The sequence below is a fragment of the Heterodontus francisci genome, chromosome 30 (genome assembly GCF_036365525.1).
Source record: "Heterodontus francisci isolate sHetFra1 chromosome 30, sHetFra1.hap1, whole genome shotgun sequence".
Taxonomy (NCBI): Eukaryota; Metazoa; Chordata; class Chondrichthyes; order Heterodontiformes; family Heterodontidae; genus Heterodontus; species Heterodontus francisci.
In genome coordinates, this window is record NC_090400.1 from 40041512 (window position 1) to 40065959 (window position 24448).

Consider the following 24448-nt stretch of genomic DNA (forward strand, 5'->3'; position numbering starts at 1 on the left):
GATTATCTGAGTCCAAACTTGGGCTTTAGAAGTCTGTAGATTATAGGAAGACGACAGAATGAAGTAAGGAGCTCCACAATTTTGTGATCCTGAAAGAAGTTATAGCAGGAGGTATTGTGATGATTTTTGATTTCTACACATGACATACAATAGAATCCGATTACAAAGACCGACTTGTCCAGTAACCCAAAGGTTCGCTATAACCGATCACTGTAACTGACTGGCCCATATATCAGAAAATTACAATACTCAATTTAAAAAAAAAATTCTTTCATGGGATGTGGGCATCGCTGGCAAGGCGATCCATCCCTCATTGCCCTCGAAATGGTGGTGGTGAGTATCTTTCCCGACTCCCTGATCCATAATGTGTAGTGTAGTATTGAGAAGTGCTGCTCAGCACTTGGAACAGCTGAATAAATAGATACTCAGCCTCTCCTCCATAGTGTGCTGCTCAGAATATTAGTGCTTTTCTGTTTTTGCAGTTATTAGTCCCGACTCAAAACTGACATTTCAACAGTACAGTGTCAGTTATGGCGATGCCTGAACTGCTTGGTAATGTAGTCACCAATTCATCCACTGAATCAGTTGCAGTTCGCCAGTGGAGGATAATTAGCTGCCAATTAGTGATGCAGACGTACAACCCATTCATAACCTACAGGTCGCAAATGTCTTTTACCATTGGGGGAACTACCAGAAAAATGATCACTACAGTTGAAGTGCAGCCGTCACTTTAAACAATTCCAATAGCGCAGAATCAGATGGGTTGTGGTTTTGAAAAACAGATCATCATTGTTCCAAGGGACTAAACAATGCTCAGTCTAACAGAATTCCACTGTACATCTTTCATTCCTAGACAGCTATGGAATATTGAACTGTTTGTATCTCAGCTGTCCCAGTGATTCAAAATAAACTCTCTGTCTCAAAGTTATACAGACCATGGAGGTCCCAGATTTGATCTCAGGCAGACTAGCAATAGGGATGCCAGAACTGGCCTCCATACCCCTTGGTTAGGATTGGGAAAAATTAACCACAGTTCCCACTCATGTTCACGTTCCAAAGCCACCCCCTCAACCCCTGCATCTTGCTGGATCTGTACATCTGCAGAGATCAAGTGAGCACAGGATCCTCCAGAGTCAAGAGAGTCTGTCAATGCTCATTGTCAAGTCCATCTGGACATAAATAAATGATCATTTAGTTGTGGTACAGAGGACGAACACTAACATAGAATTAGGACCATACCATTGTTTGCAGGAGGGGAGGGGAGAAAATTGGATGACACAGAAATGGGCAAGGGGAGGGGGAACTCATACTCTCCGGTTTTGAACTAAAGACAAAACTGGCAGCTCATGCAGTTGGAAGCTTGATAGCTAAGTAAATCAGAAAGTAATGGTTAATACCTTCCCCAATCTGCTCAACTAAGATTTTCTCACCACTTGCGAGAAATAAATTTACCCCACAATCTAATATATTGTAACCAGAGCACAGAATTTTCTTTTTCTTACTTGGGTGAGGTCGTCCTGCAAGCATCCACCGAGGGTCATAAGGAGTTTTTGTAGGGACAAACTCCACGGCTCGATCAATAGGATCTTTGGGTTTGAGGATGGGCACTGAACTTGACATATTCTACATAAAGAATATAATTTGTAAAACAAAATCAGCAAAATTTTCAAGTAACAACTCTCTGCTTATTCTACAAACTAGTCAAAAATATCAGAAGCCGTTGCAGCATGGTAAAGAGATGTAAATATTAATGTAAGTTCAGTGACTATTACTGAATTACAAGCACAGCCATTGAGTGGAAGTAGCAAGCAACATCCACAATGGAACCCTCACTGGAAACAGACTAAATCTCCATTTAAAAAATTATGAAAATTTCCTGTACGCCTACTGGACAATGCCTCAAACAAGGGTATAAATACCTTCCTCCAATTTTTCCCCAACAAATCATCTTTTCCCAAAGTCATGCACCTTAAAAATATTATTTTCAATTAGAAGTAGTTTAGAAAAAAATTCAGCTATCGGAATTCTACCTGCAAGTTTTGTTATTGGTGCTATTCTGCCCTGGATATACCCAGCCTTTAACTTCTGTTAACTGTGTAACACTGTGGTTTATTCACTATTAACCATGGAATAGTAGACAGTATGTTTTATTGTCTATTATATATGTAACAGCCCCAGTTATAGTCTGTTGAGAATAACAGTGTAGGTGATTATCTGTTAAGTAACAATGCAGGTTTTTATCTTTTGAGTCTAAAGCAATGTGGGCTATTGTTTGTTAAGCAAGTTAACAGTGCGGGCTATTGTCCTTCAAATAAAAGTGCATTTCGTTAACTGTCAAACATATAACAGTATGGGTTATCGTCTGTTAAATAAAAGTATTTTATAATCTGTTTAAAGAGAGAGGCTGGATCATTGTTTGCTGTGTGAACCAATTTTTTTGTATGTCAAAATAATTTCATGCTATTGTCTTTAAAAAATAGGGCATTTATTAACTATTATATGTTATATAAACACGAGTGTGGATTATTATCTATTAAGTGTATAATGCCGGTTATTGCCAGTTATGCCTGTAACAGTTGGGTTACTGACTGTCATTTGCTCTTAATGGCTATCATAAATAATGACAGACTAGCACATTAAAAGGTTGAAACATTTTTGCTCAATATGTCAAAATCCAAATTAGAATACAAACCTTTGGCATGTAGGACAGCCATTGAAGGATGATAACAACTCCCTCAAAGTCATCATAAACAGTTGCGTGGGTCACACCGTTATTGTGCATGATCTGGACCCCTCCCAGCTGGTTGTTGGATGTATACACCTCTCTGCCAAGTACCTTGGAAATTAAAAAAACACACATTACAACGTTGAAACTAATATTAAATCGGTTTCACTGCTGCTCTGATGGTTCAGAAGTAAAGCCTGTGTCTTTGAGCCATTTCAACCAGAAGGCTCCCTGGTTAGGTTTGGCTGTGACATTTCTGTTGACAGTCATGGGTAAGGCACATGAACAATCGATTGTTAGGCAATATAGAGGAAGGGTCCCTACTACCGTAAGACTGCACCACAAGGATTTAACATTTTGAGGAAAGGAGGGTGGGGAGGTAAAAAAAAAAAAAAATTGTAAAAAAAATCTCAACTAGTCTGAAAATTAACTACTGGAGGGAGAATAATCTTGGTGCCTGTCCCTGCTGTGGAGATGTCAATTTTCATGGGACAAGTTTCAAGTTTTTACTGAATTTTTAAATTGAAAATGGAAGAGAAACTATTGAATTCTATTGGAAATCCCAAGTACATATTAATCACAGGATGCTCAAGTGGCAGATGAACATGTATAAAGATCTGGTGACTCATATCAGTATTTACCTTTAGTAAAGTAGAACAGGAAAAGGATATTCCAAAGAAAACGTAGCAACACAAAGAGTTAATTAAGTGTTTTTCATTTTATTTCTAAGACTTGCTTGATGCAAAGAAATAACTGCAAATGCTGGAAATCTGAAATAACTGAAAATTCTTGATATATACAACTGTTGACTTTTCAGATGCAAACCCTTCTTCAGAATAAGGAAGAGTCTATGCTGAAATTATTAACTTGTCATTTATCTTTACAGAGCTGACAGACCTGCTAGTATTTCCAGTGTTTTCAGTTTTTATTTCTGTCTGGGCCTGAACAACAAATGCTTTGTTACCATGTTGTCCTACATAAACAACTGGAGGATGTTGAACATGATCCATACTGTTGAATGGAGATGGAGGGATTTTGGGAAAATTGAAAAAAAAATGCACCACTTCCAGAAATAAAATCTGTGGAGCAGGAAGGTCCCAGGTCCGATTTTAGTCCATGTGCAGCTAATTGATTGCGACTGGGAGAACATTCAAATTAGTATTAGCAAACTTTGCTGGAAGTGCAAACATGGACCTTAGACAAAAACAGGATCGGACTTGGCTGCGAAGTCCTTTGTGGTTGAATAGCCCAATAACAGTCTTGAATACTGGAGATTCAAATCCAAGTCGAACTATAGCCAGCAGATGTCAACACCTTCAGAAGAGAAACAGGCACCAAAAAGGAAGGTTCAAGAAAGGAGACAGTAAGCTGGAAACTATAGGCCAGTTAACTTCCTGTCTGTCGTTGAGAAGATGCTAGAATCCAGTATTAAAGGGATAGTAGCAGGACATTTAGAAAATCACAATACAATCCGGCAGAGTCAACACGGTTTTGTGAAAAGGAAATAGTGTTTGACAAATTTATTAGAGTTTGAGGATGTAACAAGCAGGGTGGATAAAACCAGCAGATGTAGTATATTTGGATTTCCAAAAGGCATTCGATAAGGTGCCACATAAAAGGTTACTACACAAGATACGAACTCACGGTGTTGGGTGATATATTACCATGGATAGAGGATTGACTAACTAACAGGAAAGAGAGAGTCAGGATAAATGGGTCATTTTCAGGATGGCAAACTGTATCTCCTGGAGTGCCAAAGAGATCAGGGCTGGGGCCTCAACGATTTACAATTTATATTAATGACTTGGATGAAGGTACCAAGTGTATTGTAGCCAAATTTGCTGAAGATAGGTAGAAAAGCAAGTTGTGAGGAACATACAAAGAGTCTGCTGAGGAATAGAGATAGGTTGAGGGAGTGGGCAAAAATTTGGCAGATGGAGCATAACGTGGGAAAATGTGAGGTTGTCCACTTTGGCAAGATGAATAGAAAATCAGATTATTATTTAAATGCTGCAGTACAGAGGGACCTGGGTGTCCTTGTACATGAATCACAAAAGGTCAGCATGCAGGTACAGCAAGTAATTAGGAAGGCAAATGGAATATTGGCCAATATTGCAAGGGGATGGAGTATAAAAGTGGGGATGTTTTGCTACAACTGTACCGGGCATTGGTGAGACTGCACCTAGAGTACTGTACAGTTCTGGTCACCTTATTTAAGGAGGGGCATACCTGCATTGGAAGCAGTTCAGAGATAGTTCATTAGGCTGATTCCTGGGATGAGGGGCGTCTTATGAGGAAAAGTTGAACAGGTTTGGCCTATACTCATTGGAGTTTAGAAGATTGAGAGATGATCTTATTGAAATGTATAAGATTCTGAGGGGGCCTGACAGGGTAGATGCTGAGAGGATATTTCCCCTCATGGGGGAATCTAGAACTAGGAGGCAGAGTTTCAAATTAAGGGGTCTCCCATTTAAGATGGAGATAAGGAGGAATTTCTTCTGAGGGTCGTTAGTGTGTGGATTTCTCTTCCCCAGCGAGCAGTGGAGGCTAGGTTATTGAATATATTCAAGGCTGAGTTAGACAGATTTTTGATTTATAAGGGAGTCAAGGGTTGGGGGGGGGGGGGGGGGGGGAGCAGGGGGGAAAATGGAGTTAACGCCACAATCACAACTTATTGAAAGGCGGAGCAGGCTAGAGGGACTGAATAGCCTATTCCTGCTCCTATTTCTTATGTTATGTAGGTTTTATATTAAATTCATATTCTAACCATGAATACAATGGTGACACTGATAATATTATAAACATTGCCCTGTATACAAGGAACATCTTTCAAGTCACCCTGCGCAGTGATAAAGCATCTTTTAATGTACGGAAGAGAGAGCTGGTTGCGGACCTCTAAAAAAACAAATCTCAGATACTGCCCACTGTAGAATCGGCATTGGATTACATATAGGATTTATGGACTTCCTGGAACTAAGGGATTATACCGTCTGATGTAGTGATTGTACCAGCATTTTCTATGCCATTCAGCTGACATAAGATTGACCATGCTTCTACAAAACGCTACATCTATCGATTATAAGCCTTGCCTATAGATGTAAATCAGGTACCAGATCCTAAAGCACTCAGTACTGTGGACTTAATCAGCAGAGACTGTGGCTGTAACACTCCTGAACTGCACAACAATGCTACACCTTTCTTCTGTCCATTTACCCTTGGGGTGGACACCAAAGGATGCAACAAGCCATCAGCCACTCAACGTTCTGCCTGGCCGTGTAGGTATTTGTAATAACACTTCTGTGCCACGGGCAGTTTATTTTATGAGGAGAGAAGCACATCATTGCAAGCCAAACACATCATTCTGACACTGTCTGCAATAAAACACAGGCTGGGATTTCAACTGCATCGGAGAGATATACCGCACAATAAAAACCAGCAGTGCAGTTTATGCGGTAAACAAGCTCACCGCTTCCTCTTTTCAGAGTGAAGTCTTTTCAGCCCAAGTTCCTCATTACACAATTTATGTGATGATAATTCTGAACACACAGGATGATAGCTCACCTGTGACAATGAGTTTCCAGAGTTCTTCCACCAGTATAAAAGACTCATAACTCACCAACACTGCAAGTGTAAGCGAGAGTTACAAAGGGCTTTTCACATGAAAAAAATATAGCTGGAGCCCACTCCTCAGAGTTCAGAGAAAGAAGAAATACATTGTCCATGAAACATATTTTTTATTGTGATAAAATTCTACTATTAGGTTTAAATAAAATAGTAAAAAGATAAATACTTTCACATCAAAACCTGTTCAGACGGTAAATTATCTTTTGAGGTGCGGTGCCTGTTATGTCGATAAAGGCGGCAGACACAGCATCCCACAAAAAGGCACCAATGACACCACCAATGAAGTATTTTGGTGAGGAAACCAGAAGAACTTACCAATCCTTTTTGAATTGTGCCTTGGGCGGTTGCTTGACTGCCAAAGCAGGAAAGTGAGAGTTCAGTTTAACATTTCATCTAAATGTAAGGGCTACTCCAGGCAACTACAAGTAACTCTCAACCTTATTCTTACTCATTCACTTAGCTGTGTACTGTTGTAAATCCATTAGAAGATTTTTTTTTTTGAGACCTATGCCTGCAACTAGTTATCAGTTGGCCTTTCGTATCTCTTTGTGGGGCCCCAGCAATCTAAAACATGCATGTGTGAACTAATGCGTTGCATGAACTGAACAAGTGCTCATGGCATTTTGCAGCCAAGTGTCCAGAGCAGCGACAGTGGTTATGCCCAACACCTTATATGCTGAGTTGAGTTTCCACCAGACAGCCACATACCAATAAAATACCATCATACCAAAGCTATTACTTCACCTCTTGTTGCAACAGTGGTGCAAAGCCAGACAGATGATGCACTCTGCACTGGCAGCAGATACACTGACCAATGGGGCCTCAGTCCACCCACAATCTATGCACCATCACCCACGTTAATCACAACAATGATCTCGGAGCTGATCCACAAGTCTGCCTACTACTAGAAGTTACAGCAACATGGCACTGGCAGCAGACTCCACACAAACATGTCGAGATTCAAAGCAGGCTTTTGGCCTATAGCACAAATTCTGTTCCATTCCATTCACAGATCCATAAAAGTAGAAGATTCCTGCTCTAAGACTGGAACGAATACAACTAGCCTTCCCGAACAGAACTTTAACATTCATCTTACCACTCAGTAAGTTGCTCACTTCATTTTGTAATTACCTAATTTACTCATGAAATTAATAAATTACTCACTGCATTTAACTTAGCTAAATTCCATCAATTTACAAATTACATTTAATTAGTAATTTACTAATTATATTTAATTTTTAAAGAAGAAAACGCACATAGAACACATTTTATAAATCAATTACTTCCTCAAAGTTAATAATTACATTTCCACCTGAATTTATGTTTATAGTTCTGGCCATTATAAAATCATCATTGGCTCCATAAGTAATTCTATGGGAGATCAAATAGCATATATTAAAAAAAATTCAAGAATATAGTTTGACTATTGTGTGCTTGTATGGAAATAAATCTGTCACAGTTGCATCTGACTGTCTGAATTTTCATATGAATAAAACAGCAATATATCACAATTGAATGGGCAGAGAAAGTATCAGTGATTAGGAAGTAGGAATGAAAACCATCAATCAATAAGTTCAAATATGTTTTACTGCTAGCTGTTGCTGACTGACCATTTTTGATTCAAAAGAAATGGAAAGCCAATCAAAGCACTCAAAATTCTTTTGTAGACCATCTTGCAGGCTCAACTAAACTGGGTAATAAATATTGAAAATAATGTTACAATATTAAAAGCTGTAAAAAAAATTAAAAATTTTACAGGAAAATGATTAAAAACTTATAGAAAACACATAGCAACCTTTGGAAGGAGAATACTATTATTCAATTTGGATTTGTGAGGGGGGCGGTGGAGGGGGTTGGCAGGAAGGGTATCTGAATAGAAGTCCTACATTTGAAATGTTTTTCCAGAAAGTAATTTTAAGCAGTACTGCACTAAGTGCTGCTGCAGATACATTTCGTGAAGAAAGGTAGATTAAACTGAACTTTTATATATTTCTTAATCTTCACCATGAAAAGCTACACTCGAACAGTACAGAATTGCTCCCCTATATGCAAGATTTATTCACGTTAATGCGTTTTAAAAAATCTATTTGCAGTGGGTAAGGAAAACATTTTATTTTCTGGAACCAATCACAAAACACTTACTTCAAGGTCTCTGAGGAAATTTCTAACATCTTTCTGATTTCTTTCACAAGAGATGTGCGCCCTGTACACAGTATAAGCTTTGACTCACTCTGAACATTACCTTGAGAGAAGACCATGACTCAAAGCCTGGAGGTTAATGTGCATTACTATTGTACAAAATCATATTAAATTCTCATCCCATTATCCTAACATTGTTACAATAACCTTGCGTGGGACAGTGTACCAGATTAGGGATAACTTTCTTGTTTCATGTATACTTCTGCAGATCAAAAAGTTGGTTCAGTATCAGTTGGTATACTGTGAGTGAAAGAAAAACTAACTGTAAATAAGATGACACAGACACATTTAAACATTATGAACTAGCCTTAGGGAGCACAATTGTTTCAAGGCATCTTGGGACATTGATGCCCTCTCAATAAACCCAATAGAGTCAGATTTAATCCTCAAATTGTCGCTGTGGATCGCCATTTGGAACAACAGTGCCTGATATAGCTAGCACTGAATTGAGATCAGTGCTATTGCTGTGCTGCATTAGGAATTTAATCCTGAGACATGATATTGCATTGATTGTGAGCCCATTTTCATCGTGTGCATCTAATTTCATACACCAGCATATACTGCGTCCTGAGAGACCACAACCCACAACGAAGGTGCATACCGAACGGGACCATGGCGTTTCCATGGAGCAGAGAACCTGTGCAGAAATTGTTTATTTTTCAAAGAAAATATCTATTAATGCCGCTGAAGTGCTTGCACTTGTCAGCACTTTCATGGTATAAGCAGATGGATCGCAGATTTTCATTGCTCATGCGTTAAGCGGTCAGGGTCAGCAGTTGTGAAAATATGATCACACACATGGTACCAGTCTGCTCCCCTCTGTTTCTGCTAGACACCGAGCACAGGGTGCAACCTATTAATGTAAATGACAAGTCAGAGTAGAGGAACCATGAACCAAGTACAGCCTAACCTTGAGGGGACTCTGTGGTGACACAGACGGATGTTCAGGACTGTCAGAGATGTAATTTCTCTTTGATATTTAGTACTGTCCCTTTTATCTGCTTTTTCCTTTTGAATACACTACAGTATTTACTATTTAGAACTACTACAGAAAGATTAAACTTAACAGATTAATAAGATGGGCTCTCTGAATAGAAAAGCTGCCACTTGCTGTATTAGCAGTGCTAATATCAAATATGCAACCAGATACCAGTCTAGGTCTGAGAGATTCTGCTACATTTCACAGTGACTATCCACACTGCGAGGGCCGATTTTATTTTTTGTTGCAGTAGACTATATGCAGTATTTTTTTTTCACTCATTTATCATAATGGCGCTGCTGGAAATAAATCTGTTATATTTAAAAGTCGACAGTAGTATTTGCTCAAATAGGATTTTTCTGCCAGCGCTATTTCCATGTAAAGAAAGAGACTCTTAAAAATCCTATTTTGCATAGCGGCCCATCTCCCTGAAGTAAGGTCCTTCATCTTCTACTTCTCATAGGCTTTAACTTTTGAGCAATATTGGGATATCAGGGGCTGAATTTTCACCACGGAGGCAGGAAACAGGAACCGGGTTTGTTTTCGGGTCAGAAACCTGCCTCAGGTGGGAAACTGATTAAAGTTAAGATTTTCACAGGGGTGAGCCCTTAATCAATAATGGGTTTCCTGTCCACTTAGAGCCAGTGGGGCAGGAACGGAGATGGGTCAGATGAAGTGTGGGATTCATTTAGACACCCCACAGCAGGCGTCACTGAGGCTGCTGGCTGTGCAGAGGGAGAGATCTGTGGCTTGTTCCAAAGCCTTGCACCAAAGGGAAGCAAGATGTCACAGGAGAGCAGGAAGCCTGGAAACTAGGGCAGGGCAGCCCCTCGCTTCATCGATACCAACCTGGATCTAATGCTGGAAGCCGTGATGGAGAGGAAGGAGGTCCTCTTCCCAGAGGGTTGCAGGCCACTTCATCATGCAGGCAATGCACCCCTTTTCAGCATCATCTCCCTTCATCTCCTGCTCCTCCCCCGATGAGCTGACTCCTTCCAGGGCTTCACTGTCCTCAAGGGCCAAACCTCTCTGGAGGGCCATGTTTTGTAGAGCATACTAGACCACCACAATGACCGAGACCCTTGAAGCAAGGTCATGGAGGGCACCCGACCGGTCCAGGCACCAGAATCGTATCTTCAGAAGTCTAATGACCTGCTCAATGGTTGGCCTGCTGAGCGGGTGGCATTGGTTGTATCGCCTCTGTCTGAGGCTCCTGGAGGGGTGAGTAATCATCTCTAAGGGATTTTCCTTGTCCTCTAGGATCCATGCATGCACTTTGGTGTTTGAAGTGAAGATCTGAAACAACCGGGACTGGTGGAAGATGAAGGAGTCATGGCGCCCACCAGGAAAACAAGCACACACATGGAGGAAGCTCTTGTTGTGGTCGCAGACCAGGTGGACGTTGAGGGACTGGAAGCCCTTCCTGTTGATGGATCTCACTGGCTGGTCACTGGGTGCCTTGATGGCCACGTGGGTGTAATCGATGCCCTGCGCCTGGGGAAATCTGTGTGAGGTTGTGTCTGTCATTAAATGAATGTGCTGTACAGCTGTAGCAAAGAGGACATCAGTGACCTGCGAGATACAATGGGTCTGCAGCTGATCTTGGAAAGGTACCAGAAGCGAAGAATTTCAAGGCCAAAGTGACTTTGACGACTACTGGCAGGGCATGGTGACCAGCGCTGTGAGGTACGAAATCTTTGGCAACAAAGGCACAGATTTCTGTAACCATCCGCCTGGAGAGTTGCAGTCTCCTGCAGCACTGGTTCTCGGTCATCTCCAGGCAACTCAGTCTTAGGTGGTAGATCCTGTGTTGAAGGTTTGGCCTCCACTGCCTACCTGCCCCTCTTTCCTCTCCCATGCCCTCCTGATGCCTGGGGTTCTGCCCTTCCTGCGGAGAGTGCTGCCCCACAACACCACTGGGCTCAAAATCTGACAGTTGTGCCCCCATTACCAGTTGGAATCTTCCTTCTGGGCAGGCGGCTGCCCAATTGTCCTTGGCAGCCTTGGTCCCTGCTCTTCTGCCCCTGCGATGCCAGGAGGTGCCAACCCCATTTAAAGCCAGGGTACTGACTGCCCACTCCTGCCACCTGTGCAGCACCATGGGCAGCCCCTTACCAAGTGCCCAGTCCCCCTTTGCCCCTCTGATCCGGGGTGATTCCCAGGTGCAGCCATGGCTGGCTCCCTACTCTATCTGCCTCCCTTCAACTGGTCAGTTTCTGAAGGCTTGGGTAACCTGTCCACCCTTTTAAAAATTTAAAGTTCACCCTTTGACAAGCTCTTAATGAGCTTTTGAATAGTGTTAATTTGCGCTATTGGGAGGAGAACGGGATTCCTGTGATTATTGCCGGCGCCAGGATCGGGGTCTTGAAATTGACACACTACCAGGCACCAGTGTTTTCGTTTCCCCCGCACCCCCCCCCACCCCACCTTCAAGGGGCCTCAAATATTCAGCCCCAGAATTTCAACACCTCCTGAACTTCTATACCATGGTGCAAAGAATGCCAATTACCCTATTGATGCTGCACTGGACAGAGAAATATAGGGGAGGATAGCTTTTCAGAACAGGCGGCAAGTTGGCAAAGTGGCCACAAGCTTGCTCAAAGCCAGTTCCTGGGAAGCATTGAGCTGTTGAGTGTTCATTAAGTGGGAGTCAGCTGCTCATTAGAAATCCTGCAGCTTCACAAATGGGCTGAGCCAGAAATACTTAGTGAAATGAAGCCAGGGGGCTGGAGGTGCTTCATCCAGAGGCTGGAAGCCTCAGTACTTTTGTGAACCAAAAGCATACGTTCTGCCCACTCGTACATGAAAATTGCAAATTAAGTTCTATGACAGGAGTAGGATATGTAAGAGGCAGGACTCCTATATGTGCATTTACAAGCCTGCCTGAAAATTGGGGCAGCCAAGGTGTCCCTTAACTTTTAACTGCTAGCTACTGGTTGTCTTTTTCAGGTGCGCAACAGGTGCCCAGCAGTTGAAAATTGTCCCCGATGCAGTTGTTTTTTTTTTAACAATGCGGTTCGCAGGCTTTACTTGGCTCATTGACCTTCTTAATTTGTGGGCAAATTTGTTTTTCTCTCACCTTGTCTATGCCACGCAGCTAAGGAATCTGCTCCATGATCTCTACAAATTTTAACCAGCCACCAACTGGCATGCAAAACAGCAAATATCCATCCATGGGTAAGGGCATGGCTACCACCAATGATGCAAGATGAAGAACTCGGCATGTGGGAATTAGGGGTTCATGGGTGGTTGATGGTCAGCACAGACTCGGTGGGCTGAAAGGCCTGTTTCACTGCTGTACCTCTCTATGACTCTATAGCAAGTTTCTCAATGGCAAGGTATATTAGACCGCCAGATCATAGTGTGGCCTCTTTATCCACTTATATTACATTACAATAAAATCAAGTGCCAGAAATTCAGAAAGCCATGTCCTTGGTATAGATTTACAGACACAACTGTAGTCCAATCCTGACTACCTATAATTTATGGACAACTTAGTGACCGATACTGAAATTTTCCAACATCTGGTGCCTATATGAACCATTAGCAGTCACTTAATCAACAGGAAACAAAGCACCATCTGAAGGCTAAAATGATGTCCATTGCCACTTGCATGAATGCCCATAAAACAAGTAGAAATGTATTATTTTGGTGAATAATCCAAACAGCAAGTTTCACCATTAAACCAAAGTTGTAGTTTTCATAATGAATCACATGTAAACAACCCATGTTACCTCATCACAAAATGCAGTCATTACTGGTCTAAAGTCAGTAAGTTAGGCAGCACCAGATCAGTCGCAAGGTGATACCATCATATTGGTGAGCTGAAAGGGATACCAGAAAAGAAACCTGTAGGCCAATCTGAAGTACACTTCTTCAGTTAGAGCAGAATCACGTGCGGCTATTTGAAGTGGAAATGGTGGCGTGAGGGGTGGTGGTGGTGCTGGGGGGGAATGGAGAATCATGTCAGAAGCATCTGCCTGGAAATTCAGCGTTGTGACGTCAGTTCCAGATTTAGTCAGCAGTGGAAAAGCACCGAGGCAGAATCACTGCCCTGACGCAACAGGAATGCATTTTAAATTGCTGAGCAGTTAATTTTAAAGCAGCTGCATCTAATGCATCACAACTCATTGGAGGCTTGGGTTTAAGTGGACGCCGGGCGGCATTCACATGCCTTTGTGCTCACGACCGTTAAAAGCTGGCGCACTGAGGTGAGGCCTCAGTGCCACGATGGATCAGCAGCCATGAACAGCACTGCATAGGGGAAGACGGGAGTGCAGAGGCAGTTGTCAGACTGTAGTGCTGTGCGCTTTGCAAGGGGTGTCGGGGTCTCGGTCTCAGGGGCTCTTGGGTTTGGGTGGCTGTATCGGATGAGCAAACTGTTGGGTGAGATGTGTGGCTGCCAATACTGCTGGATGAGAAGGTTGGCACTGAGGGCCATCAGGGATTCTGCCGGGAGAAGTAGCAAAAGTTCAGTTGCCAAGGCAGGGTCATCTCTGCATTGACACTGCTCTATAGGCCCACTGGTCATCTGGCATGGGTCTCCTACACCCTGTCTTTTTGGACTCCTGTGGCGTGATGCAGCGCCTCTGACGGAGGGACTGCCAGGAGGCAGCTGCACCTGCCCATGAAGCTACAATAGATGACAGCAGCAGCAGCCTGCCATGACAAAAAGGGCCCACCGGGGCCAGAAGGTGTACCGGACTTGAATCAACTACCTCCAAATGTTGGAACAGCAATGCCAGCGAAGGCTACGCCACTCCAGGGAGGCCATCATCGGCTTATGCGTCCTGCTGCACAACTTTGCAACCTATGGGATTTGGGGGTCACCCTATGCTAGTGGCCCTGAAGATCACAGTCACACTAAGCTTTTACACGTCTGACTCATTCCAAGGATCCAGCAGGGACTTGTGTGATGGATTGCATGCATGTGGCCATTAAGGCTCCCATGGACCAGCTTCCATTCCAACATTCAACAGGTCTGCGACATACTTTGACACAGCCTTATTTTCCTTCAGGAATGGATTCTCTGAGACAAGGGACCCATTGAAGACAGCTACTCATGCCTGTGAGGAACCCTCACAATGCAGCGGAGGAGGGTACAACACTTGCCACGGCTCCGCCTGAGCGACCATCGAGCAGGCCAGTGGGCTGAAGATGAGATTCCGCTGCCTAAATCAATCCGGTGGAGCCCTGCAGTATGTTCCTGTGAGGGTCTCATGTATCGTTGTGGTTTGCTGTGTCCTGTGCAATCTAGCACTGCAGAGAGCCTTGCATAATGATGAGACACCTGAGTGACACTCCTCCATCGACAAGGAGGACACTGAGAAGGGAGATAAACAAGTAGCACTGAATGTTGAAGCCCTTGCACCAGAGGCCAGGCAATTTGAGCGATGGGTCAAGGAGGCAAGAGAGAATCTCAAACTTACCTGCTTCCAGCCACCCTGATGCCCACTCAGAGAATCCAATAAAGACTCACCTCCGTGCATGTAGTCTGTCACCTCCTTTCCATTTGTATTCCGTGCCTAGTGCCCAGTTGAAATACACACTAGTGCCCATGGGAGATTATATTTAAATGTGGGCTGTGCTTACATTGGCATTCCGCTAAGGGGGAAGGGAGAAGTCAGCAGCTCACAATTAAGGCATGTTTATTCTATCATTTTTGCACAATGAACATTAATGGCTTGAACAAAAAGAACTTTATATGAGGCATCACATGTCAGATATTAAACATGCTTTAAACCCCCAGGGGACTTTTCTTTATACATGTGAGAGTGCTTCTACGAGGTGCGAACCCATTGCTAGCAGCTGGACTGGAGACAAGCTGCTGATGACTTCGGTGGCCGTCCTCTGGCTGCCCGAGGGTTTCCTGCACTGGTGCAGTGCTCTCCTTAGGCATCGTTGGCAGAGGAGCCAGTGTCGACACTCAAAGCGCCCTGAGGAGAGCTCCCAGGTGTGAAGGCCAATTTCTCCTCCTCCCTTTCAAGGTTCCCTCAAACCTTCCTGCTCACCGGAGAAGGATGAGGAGCTGGAGAAGACTCCAGGCGCTTTGTCCTTCTCTCGCCTTGCCACTGCTGCTTCGAGCTCATGGCCAAGGTGACGGTGTGCAGGTCTGTGCACACTTGTGGGATCTGGCTCTCCATGAGGGTTGCCAACCTGTTGGAGGAAGCCATGCAATCACGTGCCTGAGAAATGGTAACACTCATGGCATGGATGGACTCGTCCATCCATGCTCATGGCTGCGCATTGCCTTAGGCTTCTCCGCCAGATGTTGCCTTACCTCTCTCTGCAACTCCAGAATGTCCTGTGCTGTCGATACCAGAGACTCATCAGCCTGGCGCTCAGCATGGGCCTGGTCACCCACAGTCCTCCGAAGTCACAGGCTTTGGCTGTCTCAGCCTCAGCCAGCTGCTTGGCTGCGTGCATGGTGTTCTCACCAGCTTGTGACCCTGATTCGGAAACCCACCGGAGGTGAAAATATCTGCGCTGGTGGAAGGTGCAAGAGTCACAGGACGATGCATCCTTTGACTGCTTCCCCTCCTCAAAGGTGGATGTCTGGCCTCCTTCCAATTGAGTCTCCTGCAGCCGATGACCTGCCTCAGAGAACACAAACATGTGTGGGTTCGGCTGTCCAGATCTCCCAATGCCAACCATATGTGATGTGGGTCTCCAGAAGCGAACTGCATGTTGATGGAAGCCAATCCTCACTCTCTTGCACGGACACTCCAGTCTCTCCATCTGATATGGAGTGGCTGCCCTGTGTCCCTGCCAATTCTAATACTTCTTCCTTGGCTGTGGTGAGGCGCCAAAGATTCGGTATGCCTCTGCCAGTTCGGGCAGTCTCCCTCTCGTTGTGGGCTCTCTTGTCCTGCTTCACAGATCAACATGACAACTCTGCTAGTGTAAGCCCCTCTACTCCTATGATGCTTTCACATACAGCTCATGCTTCTGTCTGCTCTCAGGTGAGTGAGCTGTGAAGGAGGTGGCGTGTGGCTGAAAGGCAGTCATGCTTCAATCAGGATGAGGTGATGCCTAATCTCCTGTCATCGCTGTTGTACTGCCTCCATCCCCATGTCCCGCTTCCTCCTGCATAGCCACTTGCAATCACTAAAAAAAGAGTGTGTTATGGAGCACTCACCTTGGCAGAATGAAGGAGCTCGTTAGCCCTCTTGCGGCACTGTACCCATGTCCTGGGGGTGACCCCACGGGCTGCTGACCTCCTCAGCAATCCACAGCCAGGCTTGCTTGGTCAGGCGGTAGGACCTCTTCTTGCCATCGCTGGGGAAGAGGACCTCCCAACTTTCCGTTGAAGCCTGGAGGAAAATCTGGAGGGAGGCATCACTAAACAGTGGAGCCACCAAGTGTTTTGCTTCTGCCATCCTCGGGGACAGCCTTGGTGGTGGTGGTGGTGGTGGTGGGGGTGGTGGCAAAGTCACTGCAACACGGGTCTCACTTTTGTCAAGCTAACAGCAAACGAGTGCAAGGAAACAATGCAAGTAGTACTGGCAGGTCTTTAAATATGGCACTGGCACCTGCTCCGGAGTCATCTGACAACATATTCGGGCCCCCCCATATGACAAATGGCAGCTGCCCATATGACAAATAGGAACGATGCCCATTTCCGGATCTGCCGCCGGGACCTGCAGCGGGCTCACTAAATTCAGCCCTCTATATTCATGTTGCCAAGGTACAACAACATAGGGGCTGAAAGCCACATTTATATAAAATTCCTTAATCCAGTTTGCAACAAGCTTTCAACGCATTTATTTTGAGGAAGTTCGTTTTGATCTGTCTTTATTAAAAGTGAACATAGGAATTTCAGGTCAGATCCTGTTAGAATTATAGACTATCAAATAAAGAAATTTTATACTGACACATTATATCATAGTGAAAATTCAACTACACACACTTAAGATATAGAGCTGTAGGTCTGAAGTTAGACATGGTGGTTTTCTGCCCCCTAAAATACTGGCTGGAAAATCCAACCCTTACAAATATAGACAATCTAGTCTGTGCAGCTTACACAACTGTCAAACCTCTCTCCACCTTTCTGTGCATCTCTAAAGTAGGACACCCACATCAATTCCATAATGTGTAAAAATCATATCCAACCCTTTGCTTATCTTAAGCACTGTCCATGAGAGCGTTCCCCCTTTTAATTGGAAGACAAGACAGAGCTGGTTTATCACCTAAAAGCTGCACGTGACTTGTCAGCTGTCTGCGTCACACAGATACAGATAACCAGTGACAAATCATCACAAAAATAAGTACAGGTAGCCACATGACTCAGCTAGCTCATGGATACACGCCTGGAGGTGGTCAGTGATTATGGAGTGACCTCTCCATGGCGCATGCCTGGGCAAATTTATGGAGGTTGAGAGTTGCCCAGTCGTCAAAACCCCCCTCTCGGCCTTTCTGGTGGGGTCCAAAGGAGTGCAGGACACGACGTTTGGCACCAGTATGGCTGCAGGAACTGCCGGAAACATGCCAAAGGTGACACATGACCGCCTACGGGGTTCCGCTCCGGATTTTCTGTTAGGGTTTACTCCCTTAGCCTTGGTCTCTCCCGAGACGCCCACAAGGCAGTGGGGTTGTTGGGGCCCCTACACAGGTGTAGGATGGTGCCGGTGGGAGGAGGGGATGCAAGGCCTTCGGGAGGTATATATTTAAGGTAAGGAGCAGGAGGTTTGGAGGGAAGTTGAGGAAAAACATTTTCACTGAAGTTAGTTGGAATCTGGAACACACTGCCTGAAGAGGCAGGAACCCTCACAACATTTAAGAAGTATTTAGATGAGCACTTGAAACGCCATAGCATACAAGGCTACAGGCCAAGTGCTGGAAAATGGGATTAGATTGGATGGGTGCTTGATGGTCGGCACAGACGCATTGGGCTGAAGGGCCTGTTTATGTGCTGTATAACTCTGACTCTCTCTATGACTCTATATTTGGGGAGCCTCCAGTTTTTGTGTATGGGGCTTGTCATTTTTATGCAACGATATGCAGCCCACCTACTGGTTGTGGCATGTGTATCTGATCCTTGCTGCAAAAGGTTGTGTGTACCTAGTATTGAGAACTGTGATCACTCCATACGTGGTTCAGAAATCAGCTGTAAAGATTTGTTTTCAGTTATATGTTGAGCTGGTTAATCTCAGCCAGAGCTGCTAGAATTGGATCTCGAGGATAGGCGAAGGAGAGCATTATGTCAGGGTTCCTGCTGCATAGCGCTATCTCAGCTGTGGATGTTGGACAGAGGCAGAATCAAGCTCAGCCCTCCAGTCAGATATCCTGCTGATGACACTGTCAAACCATGGCAACCAGTGCTCTTGATACCGTGCCCCCCCCCAGTAAGGAATCAATGTCGCTAAAAGGAAGAGCATTGAGAAAATTGGGTTGGAGGGATGTTCATCAGTTTCATAAAAAGGGAGGTTAAAATATTTGTAAATTCGCATCTGGTACTGAATCACTGCTGAACAGTACATTCCACTCTCATTTCTGATGAACTGCCATTTACAACTGTAAAACATTTTGGATGCGATGGCATGAATATGAAGGTTTGGTTCAACTGTAGACTTAAACTGATCCAGTTGTAAAATAAAACTTTATCCACTTTGTTAAAGGCAGTAGGTGAATCAGCAGTAATTTTGAATTATTTGTAATATTCGTTAAAAACTGCAGGCAACTGATTGCATGGACATTTTTCTTTTCATCAGGAACAGAAGCTTGTATAGGGACAAGCAATCCAAGAGTAAACCACAATGGAAGAACTCAGTAGACTAAGCTGCTAAGTTCTTTTTTCTTCTTTTCTTTTGGGCCTCCTTATCTCGAGAGACAATGGATACGCGCCTGGAGGTGGTCAGTGGTTTGTGAAGCAGCGCCTGGAGTGGCTATAAAGGCCAATTCTAGAGTGACAGGAGCTAGCTCATCCTGTCATAGAAACCTACAATCAATCATTCTTTTGTCCTGGCCCATACCCATTATTTAAACTGTAAATAAGATTCTCTCTCCTTGATGGTACAAGATTCCAACGTCTGAAGTTTTCAGGTCCAACCTATAAGCAATGTACTGACTGTGATTGAAATTATGTAGATGAGTCAATAGTGAAGTGTCACTAGTTCTAAACACTGGAAATGCCCAGTTAGGCAGCCCAACACAAACATTTTCTATACACATAACCTAAAACTCATTGTAAAGTAACACTCGTGTGAAATTTACTTCTACTTCAATATTTAAAAAAAAAACCAGAAACTACAGACTCTCAGACAAGGATCTTGTTACTACTGGCAATAGCAGTATTGTGTTTTACAGTATTTTACCAAAGGGTCCATTGTATCAGGGACTTTTCACACAAATAAACAGAACCTTCACCCAATCCTGAAATCATCATGTAGAGAGAAACTAGATTGAAAGGAGATGAAAAAGTTGTTGCAAGCACAGAACAAGAAATCCTATTTGGTATTCATGCCTCCATTTTCTGTTAAATTAACAGAAGGAATTTTGCTCCCAAAATGCCAGTGTTTTGTAGCCCAGGGCTTCTTTGTGTGTGGTAACCATAGCTTGCTCTGTTCTTTCCATTTCATACAATTTAAGGCAGTCAAACTGAACCATTTATGAGGCGACAAACTGCTACGAGCCCAGTGGATTTGAAAGAATTGAACAAGGACCTGGTTTCAGTGGTTGCCTTTCCTTATTCCCCCCTCCCCTACTGCAGATTGCTGTGTGTTCTGCCAATGACCCTAGAGCTGATTAATAGAAATTATGCTGCCTGAAGGTTATTGCATACATCTCAGCATTGCTACAGTGACTAACTGCTGCCCTATAAAACCTTCCAACACAGCAAAGAGTGTCCCTGTCACTGCGTGCATTCTGTGGCTGTTTAATAGCAATGGTCTGTGATTTGTCCTCTTTATACTGTTAACTGGTCTCACCTCTAGTTAGCAATTCAAATGGTAATGGTGTTTAGCTCAATAGCCGCAAAAAAGTCTTTGTGGAATGAAAGCAAAATAAATTCATACATATCCCAGATAGAGCGCATGTGGGTAGAAACAAAAATATTTTATTTCACAAGGCTTTTGTAGTTTTTTCCCACCACTGTCCCGCCCCGTTCTCTCCCCTCATATTCATTCCTCACCTTGAGATGCTGACTCATAGAATGCTACAATTTCAGTTGCCAGCAGCCCTTTGGTACCTCACCCAAGTGACAGCACTTCATGTGTGAGCCTAAACAATAAATGTCAGGACTAGATGTTGTGATAGCTGTGGGAGGCATTACAGCTGGACGCTATCCTGTCTGCAAAGGATATTCCCTATAAAGGCTCAGATTTTCTCAAACAGGTCTGAGGAGATCAAGCAGGAGTTGGACCCCTGCCTGTTCTCTCCCCAGACAGTGAATACCAGCTGTAGTGCACCACATCATGACTTTGGGCAAGATCAGCAAACCCAGCAGAGAGCAAGGAGAGAACACTGGATCATCCTGGTTGGTATGACTCAGTCACAACAGTGAATTTGTCCATTTGAGGATCAGAGCAGCCTTGGATTCACTTTTCTAAATATAACAGCTAATCTAATTATTAAAGAGGTGAGACAGACAAAATGCATCTTTGTACTTCAAAGTAAAATAAAACCTATGACAAGTTTGCTACCCTGTGGAGAAATAATTCTACAGTGCAGCTCCTAGGCTTCTATCAATGTCGTTCTGGACATGTCCATTGGGAGGCATTTGACAGTGGTTGGGGCAACTCATCCATCCATGCTCTCGTCCATCCATGTGGATACCGCTCAAACCCTACCAACCCACCTCCCCCAAAACAGCAAAGGATGGAAATTGTGTTTCAAGGAATAATTGACATAAGCCCACCTCTAACCACTCATACCAATATATTATTTGCTACTTCCTATTGTATCTCTACAATCCCCGATAGCCATTTTGGGAAATGATGCAAAACTGCAGCAGAGGTATCTTTAAAAAAAAACGTTTTCTAGCTGAATGCAGTGCTGTTTTCACATCACAGTGATATTGAAATGAGCCAGAGGTGCTCTTTGGCTGTTTAAGCTGCAAGTTGTTTTCATCTTGCCAGGGAGGAACTGCTATGATTAGAATTCAAATTCATTAATGACTATTGCTCTCCACCTTCCTCTTCCACAATTCAAATTATGCTAAATGCTTTTCACTTTAGAAAACTCCAGTTCCTAACATAGCTAAATTCAATATTTTTAAAACACTTTTGATTAATACTGTATTACATCAAGTTAAAACTATCATCCTATAGTATTCGTACGTCCAACCACATAAACCTGAGTGTCACTTAAGATTCTAGAAATTAATGTTGCAATATTAGCATACAAATGTTTAACATGATTATTTGACACCCCTCTGTCCCTGTCCTTCCCACTTTAAGTGAGGTATTAACCCATTTATCTTCAATGGGCTAGGGCTCGCATTGCAATGCTGATTGAGGAACATCATGTGAACACAAATATTGCACACAGTAATTTCCAGGCTGCAGACAGAAATGAGTGAGCAGAAATTCATGAAGAAGGGGTCATTTATGTCCAAACTTTTAGGATTGGTCGTCTACTAGTACAGAGGATCATTCATTTCGTGCTGGGAAATTACATGGGGTGCTCTCTTTGTGCAGGTGGCGACACCACATGCAGGCGGCCTTTGAGGCAAGTGTCGCTGAACATGCATTTTAAACACAGATGAGAATTCAGGTGTCAAATTTTAAACTGCCCGAGGATTTTCAGAAAAGGTTGTGGTATCTCAATTTTTTTTTTACATGCAAAAATTTTAGAAATATACTATGTATATAATTTTTAAAACAAGCCTCTTAAAGATGGTTGATTTGTGACAAGGTAGTCCTCAGTGAGGAGCTGTTTTGCTATCTAACTGGCCTGGCACCCACATCATTACCAAACAATGGAAAGGTCTCAAGTGACTCATCTAGGCTACTTGCTTGATCATTCTGGAAAAGTTGTCAGCCAAATAAACATTAGTACATGATTTTTTGGCTTGCCATTCAGAGTCTTGCTCTAATCCTAAAGTGTATCAATAGAAATTAATGGAAAAAATAAATTTGCCTGTTAAGGCCCATCATGCAGAATTGTGCAAGGAGGATATAATGAAAGTGAGTACTTAAATTAAACTCAGACCTGACAATAAGCAGTTGAATGAAGGGCAAGAGTTTTGCAATGTCACTAAAGCACTGACAGGGTGAATAGTAAAGGAGCTTTCAACCCCTCAGCATGGTTGCAACAGCTATATCTTGGTGCAGGAGGAGGAAAGGACAGCCTGGCAGCAGAGGACATAGAAAAAGCAAACTTCAGAACTACAATAGGCATTGCATGCACCACAAAAAGATACATTTATATCACATCGCATCCGTCGGAAATATCTCAAACACTTCACATATGAAGAATTATTTGGAAATAGTGATTTGTTGTAGAGGCAAACAAGGAAGCCAATTTGTGGCAGTGCAAATCTCAAAAACAGCAATGGAGATGAATAGTTGAGGAAAAAGTGTTGGCCAGGATACAAAAGTTCCTGCTCTTAATAGAGCCATGGGATTTTTAAATGTAGCAGGTATATAGGGCTTTGGCTTAACAATTCAGTCATAGGATGGCACCTAAGAATGCAGCACCTCTGCAAAACTGTACTCAAGTGTCAGCCTAGCTTATGTGTTCAAGTTCTGGAGTGGGATCCGAACCCATGACCATCTAACTCATCAGTAAGATTACTACCCATTGAGCCAAATTGACATCCCAAAGTCAGACATTTGGGAACAGTGGAAAAGTAGCACATGCTAAAGTTCAGGCTCAGCAGGGAGGCACCGAGTAAGGTGTTTTATTTGGGCTCAGGTGACCTGCTAGATAATCAGCCATCCACAATACATGAGCACTAGCAATGAAAATTACCACAAACATCATTTCTGCCACAAGGTCCTTTCAGCCAACCACAAGGCTACCACAGGAGTCCAACATTTGAACCCAGGCTTCAGGTTACGCCTTCAGTCATGATACATTCAAATACATATATCGCAGCAGCAGAAACAGCTACAGTTCTTCACTGTATAAGGCATCACTGAATGCATGCAATGTAGCCATTTGTGCACCTACCAACAATCCTATGGCTTAGATAGGAAACGTTATTCTAACATGACCCAGCTCTTTGAAGGAAAAGGAAGGATGGACACTGGGTCCTCGTAAGTATGGACTATGCGATGACGATACTATAGAACACCCAAATCCCAGTAGAGGAGATATAACAATGTGCATGGGTGAACTAGGATCTCTTGCACCATGAATTTGAGCAAGTGAATTGCACGCCACTGGAAACCTGGATGTTTTTCAGACACAGGACTACCAATTTATCTACAAGTTTACTGTTTGGTAACAAGTGGCTATATTAGTTTGCTTTGCTTTTGGAAAACTGACGCCCTCTTTTCTGCATGATAAAAGAATGCAGACTACAAGGTGCAAGATTTCGAAATAAAATGTATTATATTGTACTTCACTGCATGTGACTTAAGTGTTTAGTGAACTTCGTAGATGCAGGTCACCCCTTACAATCGTGGATTTCTGTATGTGCCTTGCACAGGCACCACACTCCTCGGTGCTCCCTTTGTTGGGATAGCTGCTCAACTAATGGAAAGGTTGCATGGATTATAGAAGGTCTGGAATCTGTATTTGAAAGTTTTTCTGATGTACCTGTATCAGTGTGAGAAGTCCCCTTTGCTGAAGTTGTAGTGGGGACATTGCTTTGAGGGGCAGTGCCCAGTGCCACTTGTACAGGGTTACATGATTTCATAGAACTGCTAACATGAGTGGCAACCACCTGTTCCTGTACTTCAATGCGTTTTGTTATTATCGGAGGCCATATCCTCAGCAGGGCCACTCATCTCTCTGAATGTAGAACAGTATACAGT

General features: G+C 43.4%; 1 protein-coding gene across 2 annotated transcripts in view; it reads right to left on the bottom strand.

Moving 5' to 3' along the window:
* Positions 1-24448, bottom strand: part of acaca (acetyl-CoA carboxylase alpha) — a 320877-nt gene that overhangs the window by 80779 nt on the left and 215650 nt on the right. For both annotated transcript variants that reach the window (XM_068010389.1, XM_068010388.1), the window contains 2 exons: positions 2693-2836; positions 1503-1623 (listed from right to left, as the gene is read on the bottom strand). In XM_068010389.1, the coding sequence (XP_067866490.1) occupies positions 1503-1623; positions 2693-2836 (265 nt within the window). The remainder of the gene's footprint in view (positions 1-1502; positions 1624-2692; positions 2837-24448) is intronic.